General features: G+C 42.0%; 1 protein-coding gene across 1 annotated transcript; it reads right to left on the bottom strand.

The window, feature by feature from the left end:
• Positions 1-4037: 4037 nt before the first annotated feature.
• On the bottom strand, positions 4038-17782 carry ZNF475 (zinc finger protein 475). The gene is made up of 3 exons (XM_056848999.1): positions 17117-17782; positions 8844-9024; positions 4038-4219 (listed from the first exon to the last, which is right to left on the bottom strand). Exons 1-3 carry the CDS (start codon positions 17780-17782, stop codon positions 4038-4040), a joined length of 1029 nt encoding a protein of 342 aa, XP_056704977.1.
• Between the last annotated feature and the right edge of the window lie 6225 nt (positions 17783-24007).

A 24007-nucleotide genomic window follows, 5' to 3' on the forward strand; every position in this document is an offset into this window, starting at 1 on the left:
TAGACCTTTGTTAGCAAAGTGTTTGTTTTTGCATAGATCTTACAACTAGAGAAGCGCTCTAAAGGTTGGACTTTGGTAAAGTGAATGTTTAAAAAAGCAAATTGAGCACATTTCTTTCTACATGTCTAATTTAAATAATGTATTATGCTTTTAAGGACTGAGTTTGGCATGTAGCCAAATATCAGAGTAGAGAAAGGCACGGAGATTGGGGTTGGGGTTAGGAATCCAAAACAATAGGAGGATTAGGAAACGGGATAACGGCAGACCACAAAAGGACAGAAAACATCCTGTCAACTCCGCTTGCTGAGACTTCATTTGTACATCTTACTGGGGATGTCCAACTGGAAATTAACTAATCAAGACTCAACGCAAACCACAACCATTTGTAAATACAGTGAATGTTTCAATCAGAACTGAACCACTTCCAACATCCAGGAGAAGCTGGCAGACTCCCAGTCAAACAGTTATTTTGGCATCTGCTTATGTGTTTTCAGTTTCCTGGGCAAAGGGAGACAGGAGAGACAACAAGAGGAGCAAGTACCTGACAGAGATGTTCGGGTTTCAGTTTTACCGAATGCCAAAACCTGGGAAGCTTCCTGAAGCCAAATAGGCGATTCCTGAAAAAGCTGAATAATTATTTGGCTTTTTCAGGTTCAGCTGTTTGCCTTTGCTCACATGCATGGCTCTGTGCTTTCTCCCATCTTTCAATATTTTTCTGGTTTTGTTAGGGCCCCATAGTAGGGGTGCTTTTGAGGTTGGGGTTGTGTAATTGGAGCCAACTTGGTCTGACCAACCAAGCTGATCTGCACTTTAAAAGATGTGGGCGGGGCTCACTCAGTTCCATCCGGAGGGACATAACTAAAAAACTCTAACTAAAAAACTCCAGCTTCTACAATTACTTACTGGGCTTCTGAAGAAGACTCCTCACCCACACAGATGAGCAATCTCCTTCACAAGAGCTGCCTTGGTCATGGTTTTGGCTGGCTTCGATATCCCCCCCCCCAAAAAAAAACCTGCTCTCAAACTGAAGGTGGCCCCAAGTAGGCGCTTCATTTCCCCACACCATGACCATCTCTTGAAATCAGAATTTTGATGACTATTATAAAGGACTGTTCACAGGATGTCATTTGCCACCAAAAGAAATGTTTTCCATGCATTGTTTTTCTTGCATTTAAGCCCTTTTCCTCAGTTTGGAAGCTAATTTGAATGGACATCATGCTGTGCACCCCAGATATGAAGGGAGACCCCAGACTTTGAGGTGCCAGCCTGCCAATTGGCTCTTTCTGCCAGTCCTCAGCAGTGCTGAACTTCTGAACCTGAAAACCGATGGACAGCTCAGCTCACAAATGCCTGGAGGATGGGGCGACCCCTTTGCGGGCCCATAAAATTGGACCCCCCTGTCCCAAACTTCTGTGACCATCTAAGGAGAGTCCCTTGCAGCCATGCTGCACATTTGGTGACTCTACCTCCAAAAATGCCCCCACAGGAGTTTTGGGGAAAATCCCCATAGACTACAATGGGCCCGAATTTTTCAGTAAACCCGGAAATAAAGCTGAAATACCCCTTTACTGGTATGGGTATTTGGCATAATCTGGGTTTACCAAAAAAAAAAAAAAAAACAGGCCCAATAAACCTGAACCCGAAATTTACCCGTTTTGTTTGCACAACCCTAATTTTGATATTAAATAGTCCCACTCAAGCTTTTTAAAGCTTTATAAAATAGAACTCGTCTTCCTTCTGTTTCTTTCCTACACCCCTACAACCTATGGATAATACTTTGTTTTTTTCTCCACAACCATGCATTAGAAATGTGTTTTCTTCACAGTGAAAGTGAAGATTTTGTGTGTTTGTGTGTGTGCGCGCTCGTGTGCAGGAAACAGGATTCCAGACATATGGAACATACTACCTATAATTCCTTTATATTGTGATATATCTGTTGAATGGTCCGGTATGAATTAGTGGCAACAACATGTTCCAGACTATGAGAAATGAGAGAATATGTTCTTATTTCAAATTGGCTGTCTAGTAATGTGCTCTTTGGCATATACACTTTTCTGCATTCCCTGAGAGCTACATTCGCATGTGCAAAGGAAACAGATGCACACTGTCAAGTGGCGTCTTATCTTTCAGGCCGGGTGCAAACATCGGAGAAGCCTAAGCAGCTGCTGAAAATCTTGTCCTCTACTCCCTCTGCCCTAAGCATTTCCCACGTTTCCTTGTGAAACCTACAGTGTAGTCTAGTATGGGAGAGGATCAACTATAGTCTAATTCAGACAAATAGCAGATAGGTAGGATTTTACATGGGTTGTGTGTGTTTTTGTTTCAAAACAATTCATTCTTTTTTTGTTCTCCCCATTCGTTTTTTAAGAATATATATAATTCATTTGTTATTTTCCACCTTCTCCTGTCCCCACAACTTACTTGCCAAGAAGGGTGGGTGGGTGGGTGCAGACTGGCATTCTCCTCTACCACCTCTCTGGCACTGTGTGTGCTCTTTCTGACACATCTGAGGCACCATGTATGGTTCACTCTGGGAAATGTACTTATGTCAGACAGGGAGTCTGACATAAGTAAAGTACAGGCTGGATCAGCCGCTGCAGAGGCAGCACTCCTAGCCTTAGAAAGGGGGGGCATGCATCTCTTCCCTGTGATATTTCTTCTCCCTTTCTATGACTTCCAAGAATTCTAAACCCACAGAGGCACCAGAATACAAAGAGATCCGATTGCTAGCTAATGTTAACAGAGGTTGTTAATTGTTGTTTTAAATCAACAATTTAAATTACTTTTAAATTACTTATAATAAAGGCATTAAGTAAGATGACTTTTTTATTATTCAACTATTCAATATCTGAGTGCACAACTGTATAGCTGGTACACCTGTGTGGACGGTATTTAGGGTTGCCAGTTCCCTCTTCACCAATGGTGGGAGGTTTTTAGGGTGGAGCCTAAGGAGGGCGGGGTTTGGGGAGGGGAGGTACTTCAATACCATAGAGTCCATTTTCTCCATGTGAACTGATCTCTATCGGCTGGAGATCAGTTGTAATAGCAGGAGATCTCCAGCTAGTACCTGGAGGTTGGCAACCCTAACGGTATCGCATCATATTGCAGAAGAAGGAAATCACAAAATAGGAAGTACCTGTATACTATTTACTACTACAACAATAATAATCTTACACATTGAGAGCTAGATTCCAGGAAGCAGGGCTGCCGAGAGCCATCATGGGCCCCCGGACAAAGGTTCCACCAGGGCCCCCCATATGATGCAAACCATATGTCTAATTTGATAATTTTATATTTGTACATACACACATATGTATACCAATATAGGATACACTTCTTAAATCTGATAAATAGGCCGTAATTCAGAAAAACTTCATATCACAATAAATCTTTATTAAGTAAATCAGTAAGTTGTTTACTCGAGTAAATTACTGTACAGTGAGTTCACATCACCCAGTAGGGTTGGTTTTTTTTTGGGGGGGGGGTGCCTGTCATTAACCATAACCTTCAGAACCTATACACAAGGTTGGCAATTAGATTAGGATATTTGTAAAGCCTAAATATTTCATATTCAAGACCTGAGACACATAATGTGAGAAGGTTGCTGAAGCTTTTATTGTCTCCCCCCACCACAACCCCAGAAAGAGTATTTTAACATAAATTTCAAAAGTTAAAAAAGTCTATGGGGAAAAAAGGTGACTGTCTGAGTTTTACACATGATTTACTAATGCAGAGGTCTAGAAAAGCCTAAGCACTTTGTAATGACATATGGTATAGTAAAACAGTGGGATTCACTAGACAGTCTCTGGGCCACAATCTGCCCTTTAGGTTGCTGTCTGGTGGAGAGGCTTGGACTCATTTCGTAATGAAACACATGATCAATACCACTGCTGCAAAACACCACTAGAAGAACAAAGTTTACATTTCACCTATGTACTAAATGCACGATAATTATGAACAGGGCCTGTTCAGACCTTGATTCTATAGACTGTTACGATTGTTCAGTGTCCTCTGTGTTGCAATGGCCATTTTGTTCTTTAAAATTTTGGATAGAAAGCAGGGGCTTTTTGTTTTGGGATCTTCGGTTTACACGACCGTTGGTGGACGATCCGTCTGTCTGGCAGGAAGGTACGACCACAAATATCACATGGAACTAACTGGCTCTGGGCGCTGTTCCAGGCAGACTCGTTTAAAGCATCAAGATCATAGTAACCTTTGGCTGGAAAATTAAGAAAGAGAAAATATCAGTTTTCATTCCGCAGAACCACATTCAACTTTGCATGGAAAATATTTTCAGGAAATACCTGTTGACTGAGCCTTTCAGTTTTAACTAAACCGTACAGCTGGAGGGGAGCGGGGGTGGGAAAGACCTACCAAACCCTGTTCATTGTCTCTGGGGTCAAACAAAGTTAACTACAAACTTAAGCATCTTGTATATATGGATACAATATTTTACCATGTGTTATGTTACACATTCTTAACTAATTGTTAACATATTTGCCTATACTTCAATATCAGCCGGTTTCACCGCTTGGCTGCCTTACAAATCCGGCTTAATGAGCCAGTGTTATCTGACCAAAGTAATGGAAGAGAAAGCACACAGTGTTCTCTGCATTGCTGTGTCCTCCTCTCTCTCTCTCCTCCCCTGCTGTTCTTAAAGGTTCCAATTTAGGTTAATTTTTTTTTTGCTTCGATGTGACTTAGAGCAGGTTAACTCGAAGACCAGCTGGCCAAATGAGCAAACCTCAATTGAAGTCCGTTTCATTCCACCCTCCCTGCTATGTCCCTGCAATCAAGTTTAGAAACAGAGGCAGATTGAATGCATTTGAAATAGCATGATTTGTATCAAAGCCCTTGCTTTCGCTGTGTCTTCAAATGTGTATCAAAGCCCATTTCCTATCCACATATAGCTGAGACTGTTTAACAGCTGTATAAGCTTGTACCAATGGCATCTACACCACCTAATCCTCCTTGGCAGTGCCTGGCAAGAAAACTGTACAGCTTTATTTGAAGCAGCAAGCAGCTTGTCTTTGCCAAAAGGTATGGTATTTTAGGCAATAGCTGTAATGCATTGTCTAGAAGTTGTGCACAGACACAGAGCCCAAATATGTCTGAAACCTTTAAAAAGTCCATTGTTGTTTATATAACAGACACAAAAATGGATCTTTCCATAAGGCCCCATATAGTTGTAATATGATTCATATCCGATGCTTCATATGCGAGCGGTAAGTCTTAGATCTTTAAAAGTGCCTGTTCCTAATATTCATTTTCACTGGATGAGCAAACAACTGGTGTTTCTTTTTTGGCTGAAGCATGTATCCTTTTCATGTGCAGGAAATGAGTGTGTGCTTTGTGTGTCTTGGAAAGTTCTGGGGCAGACAGCACATTGCAGCGCAGCTGTGATAGGACAATAGCCTCCTTTCTGTTGCATGCTGCCTCGGGGAAGGAGTGCTGTGCAGCAGACAAGGAAAGGAAGGAAATAGCCCTGCTAGCCATTTCCCCCTGAAACTCCCTCTCAAGTGTCCCCCCCTTTACATGGAATGCAGGGTTCTGGTTCCAGGTTTGTGAAATAAACACTCTTAAACATAGGATTGGCAGGCTACAGCTGGCAACCCCCTTGGAGAAATTGAGGGTGACACCTAGGGCGCCAGCACACTTATGTCACTTCTGGTAAAAACTAGAAGTGTTGTCTGTGGACTGTCTAGCACTTCTGAAAACTCTATGGTTTTACCATAGGGTTTCTGTAAAATGCTAAAACTTCCATATGTCACTTCAGGGTTTTGTTTTTTAACCAGAAGTGACGTAAGCATGATGGTGTGAAACCAGAGCACCTTCCATCCCCCTCCTCCTTTCCTCCCACCAGTACTTCAGGCACCAGTGGGCAAAGATGAGATGTTAACTGACATCCCTAAAATGAACACATGAAGCCACTTTATATGGAGTCAGACCAATATCAAAGTCAGTTTTGTCTACTGGCAGCAGCTCTCCAGGATCTTAGGTAGTGGGCATTCACATAACTACCTGCTTATTTTAACTGGAGACATTATGGATCGAACATGGGATCTTTAGCAGGTAAAACAGATGCTTTATCACACACATTTGATTTAGTATGAGCCCCCCCTTTCATCACACACCCCACCTTCTCTCTGCTGCAAGGTGACTGCTCTCAAGAATGTGTGCAATAGGAAAGTGGCCATCAGGCTCACTTGAGATGAGATGCAGTTGGAATGTAGCATGTAGTTTGACCTTTACTGGAGTGTGAAAACAAAAGTCAACTTCCTGCATAATTGCTGTTTATAGCATTCACAGTCCATATGGGAAACCAGTGGTATGTAGGCTGAAACAGTGGACCAACTTTACTACTCACAAGCATGCATCCACCACTTTATCATAGTATAGTAAACCAAATGACAGATGATGCTAATCTCCCAGCTTTTCCTTAAGGCTTCAAAAAAGCTGTGAGTGTGTTTGGGGAGTCAACCCTTTGCCCCAGTGCTGTTTCTCTGAATGAAATCTCCACATAAAGCTCTACTGGAAATGGGGAAGGGAGGGAAGTCTCACAATGCAGCTCATTGCATAGCTAGAACATACGGAGAACTCATGCTCCATGTTGTACATGTGGGTCATTTTAAAGTAACATCCAGACAGTACAAGGTGGGTCACAGAGGAGTATGGAGACTCCATCAAAGGAATAAATACCTCCCACAGTGGTTTTATTTTCTTTTTTTAGGATGACAATAGAATGTGCTGCTGATGCTGTCTGTTTCTAGAAGACACACACATGGAGGTCTTTGGCAGATGTGGCACCTAGCTTTCCCTAGTTTCCCCAAGTTTCTGAAGCTTCCAAGGGTGTCTTTGTCTAACCACTGTAAACATGTAAAATGGGGATTTCTTTTTTTTTAATGCTTATTCTTGCTGTGGCATAAGCAGCCAGATATATAATTTTAAAGCCCTTCATAATGTAGGGCCCTCAGATATATTGAACCAATTCTTCTGGTATATTGTGTGCCAGCTATCATCTTCAAGACTTTCTCCTAGTATTACTCTCTCTTAGGTTGTCAGTATGGCAACAATTAGGCTACAGGATCTCTTTGTAGAAGGCTCATTCCTTTGGAATGGCTTACCAGAGGGACTGGAGAGGACACCTTCATTAGCTGTATGTAAGGCAGGTCTATTTCAAAGGATGTTTGGTGGAGAGTAAACTGTTTGGACATATTTGACTGCAATTTTAGGGTGCTAGTCCTCCTGCTTCAGCAGGAGATAGGGTTGGCAACTCCACCTTGGGAAATTCTTGGTGAAGCCTGGATGGGGTGGGGTTTGGGGAGGGGAGGTACTTCAGCAGCATATAATGCCATAGAGTCCACCCTCCAAAGCAGCCATGTTCTCCAGGGGAACTGATCTCTGTTGCCTGGAATCACCATAGAGTTTCGGCAAAGATTGATAGAGTGTCTGCGACACATCCGAGTAAACCTGGAAGTAACGTAGGCATGTCACATGGGATGTGCACACGCATCGTGACAGGTGTAGGATGCACCAGGCGTGTGCATGGGACGCATGCTGCAGCAATGCTGCTGAAAAGCTCTCGCTGATGGAGCTACAGTACCTGGTAAGCCTACCTGGAGACCTCCTGCTGACTATTCCAATTGCCATAGCTGGGCAGTGGGAGAAAAATGGGGTGGAATGGGGCTGAACAGCATTGTTGGCTATATGACAACATCACTTCTGGGACAAGCAAAAAGTGATGCAATTGTGTTGTCAGCAATCCTGTAGCATTTGGCCCAAACTCTATGGTTTTACCATTTGGCCCAAACTCTATGGTTTTACCATAGAGTTTTGCCGAATGCTAGAGCATCACCAGTGATACAAGAAGTGATGTCACTTACATTGTCCTTACATTGCTGGCAAGGGGCCCCACCCGATTGATAATGCTCCCACTGGTTGCCAGCCTAGTACTGGCAGCCCTACTACCTGTGTGTTATTTTTATCTTATTAATGGGTTTTCATGTTGCTTTCTGTGTCATTGAAACTTCTTTTTTTAAGAGGCCTTGAGACTAAGAAGATAAGGCAATATACCCCACTAAGCTTCCTCCCCTCCCTAAATTTGGCCCTCCCCAGGTTCCACCCCCAAACCTCCAGGAATTTCCCAGCCTGGAGCTGGCAACCATAAGTATTGCATGCTTCTAATTATATCTGCATTGCTCTGAGATCCACTCACCTGCACCAAGTGTTGATCATCTACTTGCTCTTTCTTCTAATAGCAGGACCAGGAAAGAAGATGGGAAGCAATTCGTTTCTAAACTTCCAAGCAACAGAAAGACCAGAATTGCAGGACGAAGAGCAATTACTATAGCTCTTCCCTTGAATTCAGTAGTGTACCTTGATCCAGTGTAAACCCTCGCCACAGGCTGGGAATGTGTCAAACTCTTCTTGTTAGTGCAACATTTGTGCCGACATTGCATATGCCATGAAAGCTCAGTCAGTGACCTTGGGCTAACCACTCTGTATCAGATTAACCTACTTTACTGGATGATAAAATGAGGAATGGAGAGTGATGTTGTTAGCTGTTATGGTTGTTACCCATTGGGAAGTAAATAGGGTATAACTAACTAAAAAAATAAATATCACAGAATTCATTGGATCCATTTATTTTATGGTGAGGAGTTTATGAATGCGACCAATACACAGTTGTAGTCAGAAATACAAAACCACGTTGATTTTGCAAGATGAAACAAGCTAAATTCCAACAAGGTCAATAACTAAAACATAAAAATTTAATAGATGTGAACCTGTCCCACCACCCCTTTATTCCCTATATTGAACGTTTTAGATGAGATGGAATTTACCTCCAACGGATCTGATCTCTGGCTTCTTGGGTTCAGGTCTTCGTAAATGCTTTGGCAGTTGGTCATTCTCAATGTGCCATTTTTTCAGACACTGTGGTTCATGGATGCTTATCGACTTAGTTCCATATTCACGCCCACAAAGGTAACAAATCACAGTTGGAGGCCTCCTTATCACTGCAGGCTGTGGACAAGCACAACGAAAAGACAATTGATTTCAGAAAATAACATAAATTATATGACAGCGTTATTGAAAGGAATCCTATTGTCGCCATGAGGGGAGAGGAACCAGGCAGGTTCAGATTGCTTTATGCCACATATTAATTCCTAAAAAATATAGAATGATATTCTATGATTCCTTTCCACTCAGGCTGAAGAAGCTTTGTCCAATCAGAATGCACGCTCTGATGGAGAAAAGCTTCCTCCATCAGAGCAAGGCTCTTCACATAGTGGAAGGATTGAACTCACAGAGTCCAGAAGTTGATAGTTCCTAATCTCTGGTGGTTATCTCATTACTTTTGGGTTAGCTCACTTTAAAAGCTTTCAAGTGGGCTCTGAACAAATTGTCCCATGAAATCCTCTGTTTGCTTCTCAAGAGGGAGGGCCAGCCTGAAGCAGGTCCATATATGCTCAGTTTAAGGTACTGGCTATCTAGGGTTGTCAGGTAGCCCCTGACAACTAGTAGGGGATGGGGAGGGGGGCAGGAACTTACTGGCAGCACCTGTCATCACATTGCTGCTGATGTGGGAATGCACTGGTATTTGGGCAAAACCAGTATTGTAGAAGCCATTTTTACCATACTTTTTTTGCCCCAAATACCAGAGCATCCCCATGTCACCAGTGACATGATGGTGCTACTTCTGGTGCATGCCGGAAATGACATCGACACATCGCTGGCGACAGAGGCCTTCAATTTGCTGCTGTTAAGTCCCCCCACCAGCCAGCTGAATGGCGCCATGGGGAGGGCCTCTAATGCGGTGGATCCCCTGCCCCTGGGGGGGGGGTCTGATAACCCTATGGCTATCACTATAAAGCCCTTCATGGTCTTGGCCTCTCTTATTTGTGGAACTGCCTCTCTCCCTATGCTCCACCATGACAACTCCGCTCATATCAGCAGGGGCTTTTGCAAACTGCAAATAGGCAAAATCAACAACTGCCTGTACATGTATTTTCTCCTGCCTTGTGGAATGGCCTGCCTGAGGATGTCAGGAAAGCTCCCACTCTTTGACTGTTGGTGTCAAAGTAGGATTGCCAACCTCCAGGTAGGGCCTAGACATCTCCCAAAGTTGCAACTGATTGCCAGACAGCAGAGATCAGTTCCCCTGGAGAAAATAGCTGCTTTGGAGGGTGGACTCTAGGGCATTATACCCAGCTGAGGTCACTTCTCTCCCTAAACCTCACTCTTCCAAGGCTCCATCCCCAAATCTCAAGGAATTTCCCAAGGTGGAGATGGCAACCCAAACTGATCTCTGTAGTTGGGATATCCGTTGTGATTTCAGGAAATTTCCAGGCCTCACCTGGAAGTTGGCAACCTTCGTTTTAACACAGTAGCATAGACCACAGTTACTAATAACCTATCCAAGTAACTTTGTGACTCATTTATTACAGCACAACTCTATTGCCTGCCTAGAAAAGCTCTCTTCAATAATTCAGTATTGCGTAGTTTGCACAAAACCAGGACTGTGGGAGCCTTCCTGACCTCCTCAGGAGGCCATGGGGGGCAAAAAAGGAGAAGGCACACATACGGCAGTTGCTGATTTTGCCCATTTGTAGGTTGGCACCTGCAGAAGCCCCTGCTGACTTGAACAAAGTTGTTGTGGTGGAGCAAATACCTTTATCTGAGCACAGTAACAGATGGATAGCCAAGGGAGGGTCTGCAGAATGGGAGTAATATGCATGCTCCATGTAGCTCCTGTTAATAGCCAAGCCATGGCATTTTGGACCAGTTGGAGTTTCCGAGTTAATTTTGAGGGGAGACCAATATACAGTGCATTACAGTAGTCTAGTCTCGATGTTACTGTGGCATGGATCCAGTTGGTCAGGTCAGGTCAGCTGTATCAAGGTAAGGGCCATCTTATGGGTTAGGCTGAGTTGGTAGAAAGCCTTTTTTGCAGCTGAATTAACTTCCTTTTCCAGTAATAAAGCTGGATCCAGTATGACCCCAAGGCTTTTAACTGAGTCAGCAAGGGTCAGTTGAACTCCATCAAAAGAAGGGAGAACAATTTCCTTCAAGACCTCTTCCTTCCCAACCAGCATTACCCCTGTCTTTTCAGGGTTTAGTTTCAATTTGTTCACTTTTAGCCAGTCAAGATGCAATTCAGCAAGGATAAAAGCAGAGGGCTACATCTGGGTAATAAAATTAGAAGTACACATACTGGATTGGGGGATACACTTCTGAGTAACAATGAGTGTGAACAAGATATAGGTACGGGTAGGGCTGTGCAAAATGTTTTTTGGTTAATTTCGGATTCGGGTTTATTGGGCCTGGTTTTTTTCAGTAAACCTGAAATAAGCTGAATACCCATGCCAGTAAATATGGTATTCGGCTTTATTTCCGAGTTTCCAGGGAGGGAAAAAAGGGTCCTCATCACCAGGAGATTTGGATAAGGATATATACAGCTGAGTATCATCAGTATAATGATGACAACCAACCCCAAAGCTATGATTTGTCCTAAGGGCTTTACATAGAAATTTAAAAGCATAGGGGACATAATTGCACCCTGTAGAACCACACAAGATAGATCCCACACCAAAGACATCTGGTTTCCAATAGCAATCCTTTGAATCCGATCCATAAGGAATGATTTGAACCAGTTCAACACACATCCCCTGATATCTACTTCTGCCTCCAGGTGCCTCAACAAGATGGCATGATCGACTGTATCAAAGGCTGCATATAAATCCAACAAAAGTAACAGAGGAGGCTTGGCCTTTGTCTCTACACTCAGATGGAGGTCATCAACTAAAGTGGAAAATCTAGCTGAATCCAACCCACTTCAATCAACTGCTCCCACTAATTCTGCCAAAATCTATCTTGTCATCCCTATTTCAATAGCAAATGTGCTACACTAACTCATATTTTTTTACCTCAACATCAGCATCACACTCCCTGACTTTATAGGTGTTCTTTAATTCTCTCATCTTTATTTAAATCTCATTCAGCTTACACACTGCATTAAGCAGATCAAACTTTCCCTTGAACTTAGATTTCTGTTGAGGATGCATTTGATGGAAACATTATAAAAGCTGTGATTCTAAGAAACTCGTGGCCAAGGTTTTACAGTAAAATACAGTAATGAAAATCAAATATAGAGGTCAGGGCAGGATGCCCATCTTCCTCAAATAATTATTCTGTTTTAATGGTAAGGACATGAAGTCCATTGGTACAGTAGTGCAAGTTACGGGCCTTGTTTCTCTGCCTTTATGTGGAGTGATAAAGGAAAGACAAGAGGGTAACATGTATTTTATTTTGTAAGCAGATACACAATAGGAAAAAAACAGCAGATGGCAGCACTGGATGATCAAGATACAACTGACAGGATTTCAGAATTGAGTTTTCACCACATGTTGAAAATGCAGAGGCTACATAAAAGGTTGGAAAGGGGGGATTTCCTGTAGAAATGTCCTCTTCCTTTACACTACGGTATTTGATTTTGAGAATACCACTCCACAGATTGCTTATAGCATTTCTTATGTCCCAATGTAGGCCAGAGCAGTTTCTAAGAAAAGGGATATCAGAACTGACTTGCACTGCCAGAGGTTTAGACTGTTTACTTCTGATACAAATAGGCTTGGTTAATCCGAAAGAGCACATACATTCCATTACCAAACAGGTTACAATACAACAACAATGGTTATAAAAACTCAAAACAGAGTAGCTGATTTGTTCTAGAGCCCATGAAATGTTGATGGAGGGTGTAAAAAGAAAATCACATGTAACATTAAAAAAAAACACAGTAGTGCCCATTCTTCGTGACGTGTAGGGGCTCAGTATAGCAAAGAGTCAGCATAGTCCCCGGGAATTCCTTTTACAAATCTGTTTATATGTACATTTACATGTTTATCTTGCCATCTTTTGTCATTTTATCCTCACAACAACCCTGTGAGGTGCATTAGGATAACAGAGATTGTCCCAAGACCACCCAATAAGCTTCAGAGTCATGTAGGGAAACAGCTACCTTTATTCTTGCATGTGGTTCTTGAGACCATGTATTCCAGACATCTTTGTGTAAACATATGAAATATTTGTGATCTGTTATAAAGTTATGGCCTGTCATCACGGCCTTGCTCTTAAGGGGATGGAAGTAGGATTGCCAGATCCCCCTTGCCACTGGCAGGAGATGGAGTGGTAGGGTTGCCAGATCCAGGTTGGGAAACCTCAGTGGGGTACAATGCCATAGATAGGGTTGCCAGGTCCCTCTTCGACACCGGCAGGTTTTTGGGGTGGAGCCTGAGGAGGGCGAGGTTTGGGGAGGGGAGGGACTTCAATGCCATAGAGTCCAATTGCCAAAGTGGCCATTTTCTCCAGGTGAACTGATCTCTATCAGCTGCAGATCAGTTGTAGTAGCAGGAGATCTCCAGCTAGTACCTGGAGATTGTTAACTCTGGTCATAGAGTCCACCCTCCAAAGCATCCATTTTCTCCAGGGAAATTGATCTCTGTAGTTTGGAGATGAGCTGTAATCCAGGGGGATCCCCAGGTCCCACCTGGAGGCTGACATCCCTATATGGAAGTCTACCACCAGCTAGAGTACTGTTTTCTGTTAATCTGGTCAGAATTTACTTAGGAGGTTGGGTCCTGATTTCTTTCCCCCACTATATTATTGCCATCTGTTCTCTCTGTACATTTTAGCCCCAATTTTATAAGACGACTAGCTACAGTTTCCACCAATCTGTTCCCGCTCCTACCAATCCCCAATCACCACCCTCCATGTTTTTATGACTGGGGGATGTTGAGCACTACCTTTAGCAAATGTTGACCCAGACTGCAGTGCCTCCCTATTTGTTTACAGGTATTTTGCCCTTTCTCCTGCTATTCACTCCAACAGAACAAATGTAAACCTGGTTTAGCCATCAGAGATGCCTCCAAAGGATTCTAGGAATTTTAATTTGATAGAGATCCCTAGCTCTTTAATAGCAGTATAGTCCCCTAGTGGCTATGAAAGTTGAATAGGCCTGAGGCTGGTTTAAATTTGTAATAGATCATGCCACCTTTGTACTATGAGTTTATCAGGGCCAGTTTATATGACCATTTTATACATGTTAAAAATCAGTATCAACTGAATTTTATTGGAGTGCAGCATGTTGAACCAATTTTTAATTACTCTGACACTTCTTCAGATCACAAAAAAATATATTCTTGCTTATCTTAGGCTTGCCAACCTCCAGGTGGGGCTTGCAGAATTCGCAGAATTACAACTGATCTCCAGACTACAGGGATCAGTTCTCCTTGAAGTGGATCAGTTCCCCTGGCTGCTTTGGAAGGTTAACCACTGTATATGGCATTATACCCTGTCGAGTTCCCTCCCCTCATCCAAATTCCACACTCCCCATGTTCCACCCCAAATATCCAGGAATTTCCCAACCTGGAGCTGGTAACCTTATCAACCCACATTTGAAAGATGCTCCAGAAAAGTGGATTGTGATTTAACATGCCATCTTGATGAGTTCTTGTACAAAAAAGCAATGTAAAGAAATATTTGGTGAAACCAATTCATGCAATATATACTTGGTACCGTAGTTTTCTCCATGCCATCATAGACCTCTGTTTTGCTATGTACAGAGGTGTACAGAAAGCAACCTGATCTACAGTGTGAGCCACTCTGCCAGTATGGTATAGTGATTAGAATATCAGATTATGATCTGAGAGAACCAGAGCTCAAATCTCCACTCTTGGGCCAGTCACTCTCAACCTAGTCTGCTTCATAGGGTTGTTGTGAGCATAAAAATGGGGAAAGAAGAGCCATTGATATTCAGAGAATTGAATAAAAATGTACTAGATAGAGAAATGGTTGGCAGATACAGGTACAAAATGAAGCAATTAAAATTTAACGATTTGTGTGCTTGACTTTAAAGAGGTTTGTTGATCAAGTAAAGAAGTTCAGAGAAAAGCAGTGGGGAAATGAAAGGTTTAGAAGGAAATGCCTGTGGCAGATAAATTCTGATGACTATAATCTAGAAGAATATGTAGAGCAGTAGCACTAAGGGGATGGGAGGGATGAAACAGGTCTTTTTACTGAGCGCTTTAAGGATTCCACTGGAAGTGGCACTAACAGCCTATTCCTGAGCCTCCAGGACAAAAGTCGTTTGAGGCCAGAAAGGGGCTGCACCGGCATTCGGGCCCCCTGCGCCGGTGTCAGTATTACTTGCGCTGGCCAGAATGGGCCCAATGCTGGCGGGGAGGCCCAGATGTCTGTCTCCTGGTGCTTTCATGGCAGCACCCTCCAGGGACACTGCCTGGGCCTTCCACCGGCATCCCACTGGCGCAAAGCCCCACACCAGCATCCCGGGGGGTGGGGGTTCCCAGGGCATGCCTGGGTGGAGCTGCCAACAGGAGGCTTCCTGTCCCCTTTTGACGCAGCACGCCGGCGGGAAAAACAATGTTGCTATGCCTGCCTTTTTGCAGGTGCAGCATTTCTGTTCTCAATGGGGCATTTTGCCCCATTTAGAAAGGCTTTTTAAAGCCTTTTGGCGGCCGGGAAATGGGTTTGGAGGTGCTGCTGCCATGCCTCAGCCTTGCTGTCCCTGACCACCGAAAGGTCAGGAATGGGCAGTTAGTCCTTACACAGGGAAGGACCATGCTTTGAATGCAGAAAGAAGAGCTGTGGCATATGAATTTTGGTTAGCAAAAATTAAAAATAGAAAATGCTTTGCAAATAATAAACCATTCCTGTGGGTCATTTTTGATCTAAAATTATAGAATATTGTTCAAAAAATAAACATTCTTTGTACATTGGGCTTCCATATGTCTTTTGCACATATCTTTCACATAGAATTTTGCTGGGGAAAGTGTCTCATACACATAGAGATGGATTTAACTAGTTCAGGGCCTCACAAAATGAGAGAGCCGATCATAATTTTTCTTTGTGCCTTGGTCCATATGCAAATATGAAGCTTTCATATTGATAGTTTCAGTATCCTTTCTGTGAGGAGAATAATAAAGTATTACTTTTATTGTATAGGGTCTCTTAAACTGGCAGTTTAGGTCCTCACATGTCATAAACCAGCATTGTAAAGGGAGCACATACTTTTGTAAAAAAGTATCATGTCCTGGTCACAAACTGATCAGGAAAAGATTACCAGAGTCTTTGTTTCCCTACAGAAAAAAAAAAACTATTTCCTCACTAGAAATACAAGCATTTAAAAAATCTGAGTTACAGTCACTTGAATACACTGTACAGGTTGCAAGGACCAGAATCCTATACCCAGATTTAAGGCATGTCTTCCTGGATAACCTCTACAAAAGTATCTAATGCTGTTCGATTTAGTATATGAACAGAGCCTCAATGTCAACCTAAAGAAAACGATTCTTGCTCTAAATGGATGGGTTCATTGAGTTGAGCAGATGTTCACAGCTTTTCTCTCCTACAGAGTATTTGAGAGAGAGATATTCTCCCCAGAATTTCCTTTAGTCCCAATTAGAGGAAAAGTTGAGGTGAAGGATTTTTTTGCAGACCCTGAAGGAGAAAAAAAAAATCATGAGCATCTGTCCAGCTCTGCTACACATCCATTGAACCAGTGTAGGGTACACAGTCATCACAGTTCCATGCAAAGGCTTGTGTGAGCCCCATCACAAGCAGAAATCACATGTTTGGGAAGCCCTAGTGTTTTTCATTAATTCAGCTTCTTCCCCAAGAGTAGAAAATCTGTGCCATCTGCTTACTTATATTTAGGTTGTGTTTTGCATTGCTGGCCTTAAGCTGACACATCATTCCATGGCTAGCATAGCTGTTTAAATTTCAAAATCTCTAACATGTTTCAAAATAATATTGAGGTTCGTGTTAGTTCAATTGCCACCACTTCCGCAAATCAACAACTATGTTATGTTTTATACATGTTAGATAGTGTATAGTTTCCCTAAATATCTCTAATGATACTTTATACATAAGAACATGAGAATTAGCCTGGAAATTCCACTCATTTTGTAATCTCTAGCATGAGAACCTAGCTTGATGGAAATCAACAGTGAACATTTTACCATTAACTTCAGTGGGAGCAGAATGTCTTCCTGGAGTTTGCTCATGGAAACAATTGTGATTCTTTTGCATTTTCATTTACCTTGTCTGGCACAGTTGAAGTAGAACCAGAGCCCGAGGATCTAGAAGATTTAGTGGGACTGAAGTGTGAAGGCCCAGGGATGGTCTTTGGTTTACAGCTCCGTTGGTGTACAAGCAGACTATCTGGAAGAAAAGTGCGACCACAGTTTTCACAGGGCAGAAGAAGAACTTGATTACTTTGAGAAGATAATCCATTTCCAGCCTTGATATTATTATTAGAGCCTCTTGAAAGGGCCTGAGGCTTAATAGGTTCTGGTCTTCGAAGATGCTTTGGTAACTTGTCATTGTCAATGTGCCACTTCTCCAGGCATTTTGGCTCATGGATAGGAAGGGATAGTGACCCAAACTCCTTGCCGCAGATGAAGCACACCCGGAAGCCAGGTCTTCTTGGTGGAATGACTGGCCGATCCCATTGATCCTGAGCCATGGGTCCAATACTTGAACGTTTTGATATTAGGACAGTCCCTGGCCTCTTTTTTGCAGGGTTTATTTTGATGGTAGAATTTAAACCTATTATTTCTGGTGAAAGTACGAGAGGATCTGACACAATGGATGTTACAGCCAGTTTTGAACATGAGATGGTGGACATGTTACCAGGGGCTTTTCCAACATTTGGCAGAGTTTTATGATATTTGTGCAAAGTTTTTTTCATTAGAGCTGTTTCCATAAACAATGCAATGTTCCATTAACTATCTGGTTTAATGTAGCAGGGCGTGTTGGACCTTGTCTCTGTGGTGGTTTTATTGCTGACTAAGTTGCTATTGAAATGACTGAAGTATCTTGGATAAAGCTATCAGATGCTATAACAGAAGGTAGCTGTGCAAAATGTAAGCACATTTGCAATGATCTAATTTTGAAGTTTCCGTAATTTTTTTGGGGTGGTAATTTTCTGTTTTCCTATTTTTTTGGTATTTTTTAATCCTGCAAAAAATAACAGATATATGAAAGGATTACTAAATAGTTGATACATTTCTAAATATTTTAAAATTATTCTTAAAAGAAAATATAGGAACCAGTGTAACATTTTTATCTGAATCATTTTTGTAAATGAAATTTTTTATCTTAATCATTTTTTGCATATGCAATCTTAATTCAAAATATTAACGAACACTTTTTCAGTCTTTTACTGTGTAATCCTGAACAGAGTTTCACTGTTCTAAGCTCATTTACTTCAATGTTCACTGTTCAGTGCCATCCTTCTAGGCATTTTAAAATGTAGCATTCAGAGGATAACCCTGTATGTAACCGTATTTTATAACAGCTTATATGAAAAAAACCTTGACAATCTAGATGTGTTCTGCCACAATATATTGATTATAAACAAGTCAAAAGAAATAGTAACATACCCAAAAGGACAATAAAGATCATGTCATTACTGCTGAGGGCCAAACTAGAAGTGATGCTGGGCGTTCCACGAATGGTGCTCACAGCATTTACAAATGATATCAATTTGGATTAGAACTGGAGTTCTGGGGCATCATTTCCCTCCCACATCAGTTTCCCAACCTGAAACATCTCTTCAGAGCGACTATTTGTCCCATTGAGGAAACATTGAGGGACTGATAAAGGTACCTGTATATTTGTTCAATAGCAGCTCTACATGACCATTTAAGGTCAGGACAATATTACAAGGAGAAACGCTGTCTTCCCTTGCATCATGGTCCCGATATGAATCAAGCTTCAGCACACTTGGTAAGAAAAAAACAACAACACTGGGAGTCCACTCATCATGGAACTCAAAGCATCACATTTGGTTTGGCCATAGGAGGAGATGCCTAAAATGTTGATATTTTGTGCATGCACAGCTTCTTATATGATGGTATGAATGTGTTATATATATTTAAAGCACTCTGCACTTCATTAGAACACTCCCCTTTCTTTCCTCCAGCCCCCATAAGAATTGTTACTTATCTGACCATGACCAGCTTTTCATAAACATTTCTTTAACCTTGTACTCCCAGAACATTTGTAACTTTGTCTCAGTCCACAAACAGTTTTGCAAAACAGGATTTTCGTGAACAATAGATCATGGAAACATGCAACATGGTTGTAGGCACAAAATACTGCAAAGACCACAACTTTATTTGAAACTGATGCATTACATAACAAGTTCGTATTAACTGTAAACACATGCGGTGTGTAATGTAGTGTAACTAACATGACTTCTCTTGTCAGCAGATACCCATCTGCCATGCTGCATTGCCTTTTTCTCAAGCTAAACAGAACTCCCAAATGGATATTTCAACTTGTTTGTGAGAATCCTCTGAAGAAAATCAAGGGAATTCTAGAGGGGCCTGACTACCCAATCGCTGCTCCCTTGTGCAGATGAGCAACCTAGAGTCCATACAAATAACTTCAGCCCAGGGGGGAGCCTTATGTAGATTCTCAGTGCACTGTTTTAGGGTAGCCATAGATATCAGGTGGGAAAATGGGAACAGAGAAAGATGACTTACCAAGAGCCACCTAGTGAGCTGATGACATAAGTGAGATTCACAGTATGGGTCTTTTGAGCTGGAACTAAGGGCAAAAACGCATGGTCACTTTAGCCTCCTTTATTCCCTGTTTCAGCCAGGATCAAACGCACATTCGGAGAAATGTATGTGTTTAATCCTGGCTGAAACAGGGAATAAAGGAGGCTAAAGCGACCATGCGTTTTCGCCCTAAATCTCTTATCCACTACTTTACAACAATGACCCCATGATGGTGCTTATGATAATGATGAAATAAGAAAAAAATGATGGACATAGTTCAATGTTGTCTTTATAATAATGCAAATGGCAATGCACCCACATACTTTTCAGTCATTCCCAGAAAACTATGAGCAAATAAAACATTTTCACATCATGGTGAGAGAACAGAGGCAAGTCTCTACAGAGACATGGGGAAGGACCATCAGGAAGGATGCCCATAAACCTGCCAGTGACTCTGTTTTCCATTGAACTATGTATATATCAAGAATGCTCAAGCCATTACCCTTCCTAGGGTTTAACGCATGGCCAATTTGTCTCGCCTTTGTGCCTTAAAAGTAGTGAATTCCCATGGTCTAAATGCATGACTGTCTGAGGGCAGCGCATCGGACCCACCTTAGGCGCGATTTAAGCAAAAAAAACAAAAAACAAAACCCGGGTTAAGCAATCCCTGGTTTCTAGCGATCTTTTTGCTAGAAAAAGGGGGAGAATCGGCCTTTGATTGGATAACCCCTCAGCCAATCCTTGGGCAATGACACGGCGGTCACTCCACTACTATCCCACATTATATGGGTGGCTGAAACGCAGCGGGAGCCTCCAGCAGCTACTTGCTTCGGACTTATAGTGGGATGGACTAGTGTCATGCGTTTGACTATCCTGTCTCGGAATAAAATATTCTGAGATAAGGGAGGAGCGAACCAAGAACATTCTGCCCATGCGTTAATCGCCTTAGTGATATCAATCAGAAAAACAGACTCTAGGGTAAAGCTTTTTGAATGAGTAAAGGTAGTTTATTAGGAATTCGTCAGTCCTGAAGAGAAATAATAAAGAACCTGCTAACAATGTAGCCTATTGTTAGACTTCCAAGATCTGTGCTGGATTTATACTTTATTTGGTCGATTACACCATTTGGTCTATTTCTTATCTGCCAAGTTGGGAATGGCCTGCAAGTTCACATCCATAAATGTATACTTGGGTTTAAAAACTAAATTAACGTTTCTCTATAATAAGCAAGATAAGTGTGGTTTCCTTTTGAAAAGTCAGGATAAAAGTGAGTAGAAGCCAAACAGGATAAAGGTGAGTAGAAGCCCTTGAGACAATACTTGATCCACAAGCTACCCTAACTAATGGCCTTAATTCATAAACCATACACATGTAATGAAAGTAAATCTACATATAATGGACTATCTGGATTCAAATTAGACAATTTATAAGAATACAGAAGCTAATTCAGATGCTGCCAGATGGTGTTGTTTTATATGTAATAGATCACAATCAGAAGCTGACTAGACCAAATTTACATTCCTTTCCTCTATAAAGAAGAGACCTGCTGTGAACCAAACTTCACATTACTTTTTCAAATCCTTCAGTATTTTTATCATCACTAATGTTTAGGAGTGGAATTTTCTCTAAGCATTAGACCTAATGGTTGGCTCCAGTCCTCTTTCTTTTTTTAAAGATGTCAACAATCCAGAATTTATGGATCCTGTGATCTATAGGATGACCACTCTTCAGGGAGGTTTTAATTTTCTCTGCTTCATGGTTGTCTTTGAAAATGAAGCTAATGCACATAACCCACAAGGCCTCTATTTCCTCCATCAATTTCTCAGACCTTTCTCTTAAACACTGGGTTTCTCTTCTCTTGGGATTCCCACATGCAGACATTCTACATCATCTATCTTGTCATTCTGGATGCTGCAAGGAACATTTCTGTACTGTGTATGGAATTAGGCAAGTCACACAGTTGAAATCCTTTCAAATTTTTCTTTATTGAGCATGCTACATGGGTAAACCCTGTATAAAAGTATATTTACCTTGAGGAACTGCTATAAAAAACAGAACAATCAAATGCTTCACACATTTTAGAGATCTAATTATGCATTAATGTGCAAAGAGATTTCTTTGGATTTAAATTTTACTAGGATAAAATGATGGAATTAAAGAACATTTTTCCTGAACAAAAACTGATGGAGTAGTACCACTGTTTTTTCTTATCATCTGTTTGCTATTGTAAATTGTTTGTTTCTTGTGTTTATCTGGAGGCTCAACAAAATGACTCCAGCTATCCCACACTGGTAAAACCTTAACTCCGGCAATAACTTCCATCAGGAAAATACTACCCAACTAGCGCAATGTAATTTTGTATTTCATGTTCATATCTTTCAGACAAAAGATGTAACAGATACCTTAAAGGAGCCTCAAGGCCTTACCAAAGCACTTGTGAACTTATTTAATCCCCAAAGATTGCTGAGACAAGACTGAAATATCAAGCATTCATTTACAGAAAAATGATCTTCTTGGTATTTTTATGTGCACAGTTAATGACTAATACATTGGGGGCAATCAAAGGCAACGGTTGATGAGACAGGTCATTGCTCATCACAGGGGTTTATTTGGATGTTGCAAAAAGGGTAGAATGCAGAAGAAAAAAGTTTTGTTCTTGTTCTCTGTCTATGGGACATCTTCAGGAATGATGGAATTTGTTTCAAAATGTTACTTCAAGTTTTTCTGGTTTTGTTTTGTTTGTTTTTTGCCAGAACGGTTAGTATTGTGTGTGTGTGTGGGGGGGGGGGGGTCCAGCCATATTTCCTTTCCTTTCTGGGTCTTTTAAATAGTTTTCTTTGGTTTTGTTTTGTGGTTTCATGGAGTTTGAAGGTATTCCTGTAGGCTTTTAAAAATTTAATTTTTACAGTAGGTTCAGAGGAAATTTTGTGGTTATGTTTTAACAACAGTTAACTGTGAGAGTTTAGGTATTTATAAAACGCAAGATTTGTTTGGCTTAGATTTTCTGGTTTGACATTGCTTCTGTTGGGCTTGTTGTTCTGTTTGCATTGGAGGCTTTGGGCCATTGGTTGCTACTGTGTGTTTGGCTATTGGCTTCTTTGAATTTTTCCCCATATGAAACAATGGAGACAAGATGGCTGGGAGTACCTTGTTCAGGGGCTCATATAATTGGATCCCTTGGTACAATATGCTTTAAACTTGTGTGTGTGTGTGTGGGGGGGTCTTAATGGACCAGCAGCACTACTTCCTCTGCAATTTTGGTGTCATTTGGTTGAAAAACAGACACTCCAGCTCCCCACACTGAAAATGTCCCCCATAAGGAATAATGAAACCTGAAATCTGGAATCCCAGAAGAAACCAGAACCCAAATCCTGAAACAGTATTAGGGGGGCAGAATAACCTACAAACCACTTTTTAATTGCTCTCCTGACCCTTAGAAGTTATATAGTCCTGTACCACTTAGTAGAAGTAGAACATTTGCTGGCAGGGCATCTCTACAATATCATCAGAATCACTGTATATTGGGGCATGCTTTTGGCTTGTGTATAAACTTCAGATAGCAGGTATGAGACACTTCAAAATAATCTTGGAGACTATCTCATTTAGCTCAGTCACTGTTCCACAGTGACAGAATGTAGATCTCACCTGTCTGGAGGTCAGTTTGCAAGCCATCTGACCTATGTGGTGTTACCAAACGGGTGCCAATCTCCCGGACTGGTTATGGCAACCCCAAACAGCATACGTGTGCGTCCTGTTCCAGCCGCGCACCTGCCCCAAACGCTATGGGGAAGGCACTCGCGTGCGCCAGTGAAACTGACACGACCGCTCCTGTGTATCCTGAGCAGCTGGCAGCTGAGAAACCGAGGCCAAGTCAACCTCTCCTATGAGCCAGAGAGACTCCATTTCCTGTGCATCTCCGTTCCAGCAGAAGCCATGTCAGAGAAAGCGCCAGAGCACGTAGCCGCACCAACACCCCCCCTCCCTTGCATCATCGGACTGCTTAAGCCATCCATCCAGAGACATTGAGATAACAGCCAAGAATCGCTCCTCCGGCCATGCGAAGTGACAATCCCCGGACGCAGCCAGATCGTGCCTATTGTTTTAGACCATTAAGCTCCTCACCGAGATTCTCCCTGTTTCTCCCGGGTTGCACAAGTCACTGCAATTAGAATAGGTTTCCCAAATTATCACCTCCCCACCCTGGCAGCCGACCATTAATCCTTTTGTCACCTTTTGTCACCCAGGAACCATGGAGGGGTAATCCAATCACCCCGCCCCCAGAAAAACAGTATAACTGGGGTCACCCACACCCATAACCTTACCTTAGGTCTTTCCCTGGCATATTTGCCGTCACTCTGTTGGTTTGGGTTTTGCGCAGCCTGGCCACGATCCCTCCCACCTCTCTGGTCGAGCCCACGGGA

This window comes from Euleptes europaea, chromosome 4, assembly GCF_029931775.1.
Source record: "Euleptes europaea isolate rEulEur1 chromosome 4, rEulEur1.hap1, whole genome shotgun sequence".
NCBI classification, from domain to species: domain Eukaryota; kingdom Metazoa; phylum Chordata; class Lepidosauria; order Squamata; family Sphaerodactylidae; genus Euleptes; species Euleptes europaea.